Consider the following 8,620-nt stretch of genomic DNA (forward strand, 5'->3'; position numbering starts at 1 on the left):
AAAGAGAGAGAGAGAGAGAGAGAGGAATTTTGGTCACTTTCAAAATGGTTTCTTAAATTTTAGCAATACATAGAAGACGAGAGACAATATTCGGGAAGTTTCGATACTTAGAAAGCCACCAAGAAACCTTAATCAATATTTGGAAGATCGTAACTTCAAGAGGGAAACTTCTCAAAGAACATAAATCACAATCCCACAAAAATTCATAATGCTAGTAAGGCAAAACAATGTTATGAAATGGATGGATAGAAAGTATAACGATAAACGATGACAATTTTATATCCTCCAAAAATCCTCTTCAGCTATCCATAAATTTCCCGGGTAGAATCGTTGGCAATTTTCTTTTCACTTGAAAAGTCTCATATAAAATCAAAATGATTTGAAACTAAATTTCTTTATTTTCAATTACGGTGACATGTCAAGACTGTGTAAACTATGTGATATTAAGCAAATGGTATGAAGAGGGAATGAATGTTTACAAGAGAAGTAATCAGTGCCGTAAAATACTGATCAAAATGGTTTTTACAGATTTTGATTAGAGATAAACAAACAAAGTGTAGTTCAATATAAGAAACACGTGAGAGTGAAACAACAATTTTGAGTGGGATTAGTGTTAAACTTCTCATCCGTATTCAAAGAAAGCAGCCAGTATTTTGTTCCAAGAGAAGAGTCATATGGCAAACGCAAAGAGAACACCTTCTCTCTCGTCCATTGCCTTGTGCTCAATGTATCTTCAAAGCTGCTTATTGCTGATAGTGATAGCTGGGTTTATCAGCTCAAACAAACAGTAAATCTCGCAGTTGCATCGTTCACTCACCAAGGATGCGCTTGTGTCCCTCAAGGAAAAACTGAGGGAATGCCTTTAGACTTGATTTTGTAAAAGCGAATGCTAGTAACGTAAAGGAGAAGATCAACGCCTTTAATAAATTCTTGATGTATAACACGGATATATTCTCAGGAAAAAGATTTCATACGAATGAATAAATTGAGTATAACGCAGAATTAACAATAACATCATTTCAGCAAAAACTAGAAACTACAAGATGAAATGTGAACGGATTGGAGAACAAAGATGCAATGTACAATCATTAATTTTTCCCTTTTTTCGATTCTATAAAACTTTTGAATTGCTGCAGCACAATTTCTTCTTTTTTCTTTCTTTCGTCATGAGTAAAACCGCTCAAAAGCCGTTTCTCTTCAGCTGTCATAACCTGGAAAAACATTGAAAACATAGCTTAGACTTTTATGCAAAGACATTTTTATATATCACAGAAGAGTCACAAAAAAAGACAGATTCAATATCTCTACCAATCTAAGTTAGGCTGCGACGAGTGATATTAAACTGACCTGGTTTTCTTTCCTCAAACGGGTAGCTTCCATACTTTTATGTCTTGTGCCGCTCATCACATAACCTATTTTTTCATATTCTGAAATTTCTGCCGATGAAAGACCTATTTCACCACGTCGAGGTATTCGTTTTCCTTGTGCAATGTATGAAGCCATTGCTGCCGCTTCTCCTCGTAACATGTCCTTCCCATAACTGAAAAAAAATTTCATAGCTCAATTTATCTCTGTTCCTTCTGCTTACAACAAACTAACAATTTTCACTTCGCTGATAAACGGTTTTGGTTTTGTTTTGGATCTTTACACATATGATTTCATTAGTTGGCCAAATTGTGCAGAAAGCTGGCTTCCCTAACATGTTTTTAGCTAGAAATTTTAGTCAAAGAAAACCTTACTTTACTCTTTTTGTAGTATCCACTAAAGCAGCGTGTTTCTGTTGGAGATGGTCTGGTATTGCGGGTCCAATCATTGCAGCTTCTTCTAATTTCTCTCGAGCTGCTTCAGCTTCTCGCATTTCAGCGGTCACTTCCACCCACTCTTCGCTTTCGCTCGATGATTTCTTATGCTAGAATATCAAAGACTTATCGAAAACTTCACATTTTTTTTTTGGCTCAACCTGGAATATGATAATAACTATTAAGATATGCTGACAGTACCGTATCCGTATAATTGAAAATAGTTTAATAATAGATACACACATACATTTCTTTTTTAATATGGCAAAAAGCGAAATAATTTAAGAGTTCCAGGAAACAGGACAGGTCAGAAGTGTATATTACCACATCGTCTTGATAAAATATATACGATATGAGTTAAGAGGAAAATGCAGTAAACAAAAAGATAAACATTCAATAGAAAACCTTTTTCTTGTGCTTCTTTTTTTCTTTCTGTTTCTTTTTATTTCCTTTTTCTTCCTTTTTCGATCTTTTTGCCACTTCAGTGGCTTTAATATTCAAAGGTTGAGGCAGCTGTTCCTCCTCTTTTCGAAGCTCTTCCTCCACTCTTTCATACCTGAAGTAATCAATACAACTTTATAGCAGCAACAATATTTCGCAACCTTTTAGCTAAATAACATAGAAACCATCAGTAAGCAAGTTTAATAAGTATTTAAATTTTTTATCATAAAGAAATTAAATATAAAGCTAACAAAGCCCTCGATTACAATACGAACTAAGCTTACTCCTCATACACTTGATGTATTTCATGCATGAGGGGAGAACGTCCCCAAACACCGCGAACGCCCCACTCACAACGTCGTTCACGTTCCTTGCGACGCCTAAAAATATCGAATGTTCACAAAGAAATTCAATAAATGTATTATTCTTTTACACAAAGTAGGGTCGGTTAACAACGACGAAAACAACTTTCTGATAAACAACTACATATTTCAGTGCCGAATTTTGAAACACTAAACTTCACTTTATATTTTGAAGCAAGAAAGTATATTTTAGAGTATGAACTTCATTCTCTGCGTTCAAAGCTCGTTTTGTGTTCAAGATGACATTTAGATTATGCAGTGGCTGGTACAAGAAAGAGTAGAACTCGTGTGAATCAAATCAGATTGTAATGTACTTATCATCAGAACGAGGAAATTAGTTCGTCAAGTTAAGAATAAAAGATTAAGGATGTCTCTAATATCAACTTGAATACAAATTTGAAAAAATTCCGCCAGAAAAAGAAAATCCAAAAATTTTATAAATTTAAATTCTAGAAGAGGTAGATCAGTATTCTACAGATATTAAATGTATGAGAACGTTAAGTAAGAAAAATCCACTCTGCCCAGATAGCATCTTCTCGAGCATTTTTTTTCAGTGAATCCAGTTCCTGGTGATCACTGCCTTCACCATCGCTGGATTCTTTTTTGATACCTGCACGTCTTACAGAAGTTGGCGAGTGCGATGATCTAAAGAAAGAACTTTTTAAACCCTTAATAAAAATGCGACCAAAATAACATCCAAAAATTAAGGAACAAAGACAACATGATACAAACAAAAATGAAGGGAGTGGAATGAGAAAAAAGAACGAACAAATCAAATACCTCGTCGTTTTCCGAGATTTAGATACATAGTACCGTTCACGGGATATAGAACGGCTACTTCTTCTCTTATAACCATCTCTAGAACGGCTTCGCCTTCTATCGTCCTCATCCCGTTTTCTAGTTCGTCTCCGATTCCCATTTCGAACTTTCGGCGATCGTTAAAAAAAGAAAGTGAATTCTTTAAGCACAGGAAAGGCCTATGTAATGAAAACCCTATGTAAAGTGTAATAAATAATATCGTTATATCAAAAACTATGTTATCATCGATAAAGTTTGGTGAAATAAGTTTGAGATAACAGTATATAAGTGACAATTTAGCTGGCATGCATATTTCTTCCATGACGAGATCTGCTTCAATTTTTTCTTTACAATATAAGATAGGACATTTACAGAGGATTTATCAATGGAAAAATGAAGTGTGCAAAGGTCATATCCGAAAAGGAAACAAAAGTAGTTTATAGAAATCATGAAAGGAAATATACCAACCTTTTAAAATACCCGTCATTTTTCCGACGAAATTTCACAGGTAAATTGCTGTCATCAGAATGCTCGGATTCTCTTCGTTTCATTTCTTTTTCTTTTTTTCTAAAACTTTTCCTGTCTCCTAACTGCATCTCCACTGATGGTGTTGTTGAATGTCGATCGCTGTTATCATTGCTCTCGCTATATTCTGCTGAACTACTTGCTGTAGTTTCCGGACTTCCCCTTAAGCTATTCGTTCGAGATTTCATAGCTTATAATTTGATCTGAAACCATAAATAAACTTACATAAGCCAAACGTCAAACTTTTTCGCGTGAAAGTCAAAAAAAAGGAAAAAGTTGGTGCTGCTTCTCGTCATTTCTTTTCTTTGCAAACCAGAGTTCGCTACAAAACAAAACAAAATGTGATGGTTTCAGTTATCGTAACGAAGGCAATCTTAAACACTAAAACTGAATGATCTTTGAATTTGCATGATTACCTTCTATGCATCCATTAACAGTCTTCCCTCTATTTTACTTTTGTCTTTCAAAAATTGTTCAATCTTTAAGACAAGCATTACAAATCTAATCACCTATTCTTTTATAATAACTTCCATCTTGTTTTAGCATTTAATTCTATCAATTTCCAATTTTCCCCCGAGATATCCCACTCCCAAATCCCTAGTAAAAAAACTAATTTCTACAACAAAAAGAGGCGATCTTGTTGGTAGAAAACAGTTCGCTCATGCGCTGACTGGAAAGACGGGAAGACGTATGAACGAACTTTACGAGCAGGTGACACACTTTTGTCTGTGAAAAGCATTGCTGGGAGATGTTCGGTATATCATGTTGAGTTCTTGCATGCTATACTATGAATGCATGTTGTATATCTGTTCGTACTGCAGGTGATGTACAGTGGTTATGCTGTGCAATATGAATTGTAAATTTATCTGAGATTATCCTTTTAGAGACTTAATTCCAATGATGTTTTCGAAGAAAAATTGAAGCAAAAGTATAATACTCTCTTGGAAGTATAATACGCAACGTAACACAAAGTTGCAAATTTCTCTCCATTTCCACCTCAAACTTGGGTAGTTAAAACCTTTATTACGATAAATTTGTTAATACAACAAAGAAATCAGCAATTACACGTTTATCCAGGTGACTCATCGAAACACCTACTTTAAAATAATTTTGGTGTTCAGGAGCATCCTCTTCCACGAATAGGAAGGATCCTGATACAGTTTTGAGGTTACAGGAATCATCGAACTTTTCTTCGAAAACATGGCGCCTTTGTTACCATATACTAATCAATGATCATTAAGCAGAGATACAATTCTATGCATAGCGATAACATTCTACATACACAGAAAAGAATTTGGATGATTTTTATATTTTTCTTTCTTGCGGAACTTCAGGTTTATTCATGACAAAAAGAAAATGAGAGCGGGGAGGAGGTAGAAGGAGGAGATATGCAATTTGGAAGAGTGGATAGGATATGAATAAGCTGGTTTTGAAAATCATCAAAACACGACACTGTTATATGTAGCAGTACTTATCTTCTTACCCTTTCCTTCTCCTTCTCCTAATCCATTCTGTCATTTCATCCTTTCTCGAGGATTTTTTTTTCCTGAATATTAGGGGGATGCGAAACTGCTGTATAACTTCTTTGGTCATTTAATAGCTTTGTATGGATGGACAAAATGGCACTTTATCTCATAAAAGCACAACTAACAGCAATGGAAAATCTATCACTCTTCTCATAAGTAACGGTTATTTAGAACACTTATTCTTTGAGCAGTAGTCGAAAGACCTTGAATTAAAGGCTTAGATTCTTTAACAATTAAATAAACTTTTAAGCAACACTTTTAAAAAGATTAACAGAGACCTGGTATAAGCATGTTATCTTATGTTTCTAAAGTCCAGTTTTCACTTACTTCAGAGCGGAGCATTCGTCCTTAAATTATTCGATTCTGAACGCTCTCGTTCACTTTTCGTCCCATGATATCTATTTAGTGCCATCTTTCGTTTCTACTTCTTGTACTTTGACTTATAACTTGACATGCTTGGTTGCAGCGACTTTCTAACTTCGAGATGAAAATTCGAAGGTGTTTTGATGAATTTTGCGATCAGCTTTGCTCATTTAAAATCTTAACTGTTTTGAGAATCACATTTATTCTACAAAATGTAACAAAAAAATTTCCATTCGCCCATTTGAACAATTTGAAACATTTGTCATAACCTCTAGTCTTTAAATTGCTGCTGTAATTGGCTTTTCGTTTCAGAATTTCACTGAGGTTCCGTGGTATAACTTCTTTTCACAACTGTTATTGGTCGTGATACGCAATGCGTATGGGAAAAAGTAAAGTCCCGGTAAGAAAAATAATAGCAGGCGAAATTTAACTTTTTCAACTGTGTTAGCTCAAAAAGGAAAAGTGAAACGACAAATTGGAGTAGGTAGATTGGACTCAATGAGGACTGGCAAAAACCAAACATATTTTATAGAAGTTTAGTCGGAAATCAATTGATTGGAAAAAAGATGTGAGTCATTTGAAAACATCGTGCGTTGCGAAACGATTTCTACAATTAGTAATATTTACCTAGTCTGAAAATGGTGTGGTGGAACTCTCCAGTATCTCTTTTTCAGTATTTTAGTAATCTCGACAGTGATGACTTGCATGTTAGCGAAAGTTATGAACAGGATATTCATGGCATTCCAGAAATAGGAGTAAGTTTGGGATGTGAAAGTTTGGTGCTTTTTTAGAAAATAAATTTAGGCAAGTACGCATACTGCTGTAAACGCACTACTGTTCTCATGAAAAAAGCCAAAAAACAAAAATCAATATGTTCCTCAGTATGCTTATCGAATGATTTATTTATCTTTGAAACAATGAAAATTGAATTTCTATAACAATTGAAAAATTCAAGAATGGAATTACGAATTTAAAAAGAGCTTCTATATATATTTAACCTAGCAACAACGAGAATACTCCTGCAGTACGTATGCGGAACGGAGAACTTATGGTAGAGATGAAAATGGTGAACTTGTTGTTCATATTGAAAAGGATGTAAGTCATTGTATTTAAATACGGCATTCGCACAACTTTCTAAACATTTGGAATTTTGAAATTTAGGAATTTCCCTTGATTACTATCGATGGACTTAAGAATCGGTTTGTTTCTAATGTGGTAAAAGAAGTAAAGAAACTGGAGAATTTGTTATTCATAAATAAAACAGTCGATCTACGCAATTTCACTCTTTACGATGTGAATATAGTGCATCAATCAGTAAAACTGTCAATGACTTCCATTTGATGATGTTAAATTTGATCAAATCGATGGATGGGTTTATTTGTGTATGCGTGGTAATGCTTCTCCAGAAGATGTTTAAATAGGCATACGAGCAGAGGATGCACTATTTGCTTAAAACAAACAAAATAAACTCAAACATAATCAGAAACATAAATTCCAATAGCACACACATATTCACTGGTTGTATTGCGTTCCGCTAAGTTGATGTTCTTCAGGAAAAAGGTTTGTTAATTCATATTTGTTAAGAGCTGTCTAACAATCTCCAAATAGTTCTTTAAGATGGCATTCTGATGACTATCGATGCAACTGAAAACGTGATGAAATTTAAGCGTGAACGACACAAACCTTCATTCTTCTCTCACTGTACCGTAATGCATATCTCGAGACAAGGAAGGGCATTCTATTTGTGCTCGCCATTTACATTACAATTAGATATACTTTATATTTGATAATAGCTCTTTATGAATTAATAGTTCTATGATTTCTGGGTTAAGGAAAATGGACTTTTGCAATGACAATTCGTTTATCATTCCAATTCAATCCGTTAAGGGAGTGGGAAATGTTTAAACTAACGACTATTTGTGCAAAAAGTAGATTTTTGAAGATGAGGTAAGAAATAATGTAATTTTAATTGTTGCAGCATTTTCAGCCTGAAGTACCAGTGAAACCAGTGAGTCCCGTGAGACCAGTGAGTCCCGTGAGACCAGTGAGTCCAGTGAGACCAGTAAGTCCAGTACGACCAATAACACCGGTAGAACCGCTCGGTCCAATTACTTCATCAAAAAATACTTGTTGGTACCGACATTTAAAGAAAACAAACAATAACTGTAACCGATGTAACAAAACAGTACATGGTGGCCGTCCAGTCACACCGGTACAACCTTTTGACATCTTGCCTGCTTCAATCCCACGTATTCAAATTGATAAAGCTAGCACAAATGGTTTTTCATCGCGAAGTCATTGCAACAACACCACTTTTTACGGTTCATTTTGTTTTAGTATCTTTTCAAAAGTCTAGTAAATAATGGACAGAATTTTTTTTTTTGACTACTATCAATTTTTTTCTTTCAGCTTCCATCAGCCATGTCTTCATCTTCATGCAAAAGTGTAACATCAAATCGAAATATTTCTTTTCTATAGTTATCACAGCTTCTATGAACATAATTTTGGTCTCTTTTGAAAAGTCTAGTAAATAATGGACATAATTAAGACTGCAACGAATTTTGACTTTTATTCATTGTATCGATAGGTGGATTCAAGATAAATGTAACAAAATGCCACCTTCCATTGGGTATGAAAACAAATGTCATTGTATGCAAAAAATAGTACCTGATTGTGACACATTTTTAACACTTAAATATTGAAAAAAAAAAATAAAAATTGTCACAAAAAATAATAAATAAAAATTGTCACAACTGTTGTCAAAAAAAATTGTCACAAAAATTGTCACAAAATTGTCTAAATAAAA

At 34.3% G+C, this 8,620-nt stretch overlaps 3 protein-coding genes across 3 annotated transcripts in view; 1 reads left to right on the plus strand and 2 right to left on the minus strand.

The window, feature by feature from the left end:
* Positions 1-1,088: 1,088 nt before the first annotated feature.
* Positions 1,089-3,521, minus strand: LOAG_16385 (hypothetical protein; the record flags this gene model as incomplete). Its single annotated transcript, XM_020449039.1, has 7 exons — positions 1,089-1,211; positions 1,348-1,540; positions 1,740-1,909; positions 2,205-2,355; positions 2,525-2,620; positions 3,119-3,212; positions 3,383-3,521. 7 exons carry the CDS (start codon positions 3,519-3,521, stop codon positions 1,089-1,091), a joined length of 966 nt encoding a protein of 321 aa, XP_020307493.1.
* A 252-nt stretch (positions 3,522-3,773) lies between these two features.
* On the minus strand, positions 3,774-4,113 carry LOAG_16386 (hypothetical protein; the record flags this gene model as incomplete). The annotated part of the gene is made up of 1 exon (XM_020449040.1): positions 3,774-4,113. The coding sequence occupies one exon, from the start codon at positions 4,111-4,113 to the stop codon at positions 3,847-3,849; it is 267 nt and encodes an 88-aa protein (XP_020307494.1). The 3' UTR covers positions 3,774-3,846.
* A 2,339-nt stretch (positions 4,114-6,452) lies between these two features.
* The window catches only part of LOAG_16387 (hypothetical protein), a gene marked incomplete at both ends in the record, with an annotated part of 2,982 nt that continues 814 nt past the window's right edge, over positions 6,453-8,620 (plus strand). Inside the window, 3 exons of the mRNA XM_020449041.1 lie at positions 6,453-6,569; positions 6,817-6,909; positions 7,802-8,135. Of these exons, the coding sequence (XP_020307495.1) occupies positions 6,453-6,569; positions 6,817-6,909; positions 7,802-8,135 (544 nt within the window). The remainder of the gene's footprint in view (positions 6,570-6,816; positions 6,910-7,801; positions 8,136-8,620) is intronic.

Source organism: Loa loa (assembly GCF_000183805.2).
Source record: "Loa loa unplaced genomic scaffold supercont3.2, whole genome shotgun sequence".
NCBI lineage: Eukaryota > Metazoa > Nematoda > Chromadorea > Rhabditida > Onchocercidae > Loa > Loa loa.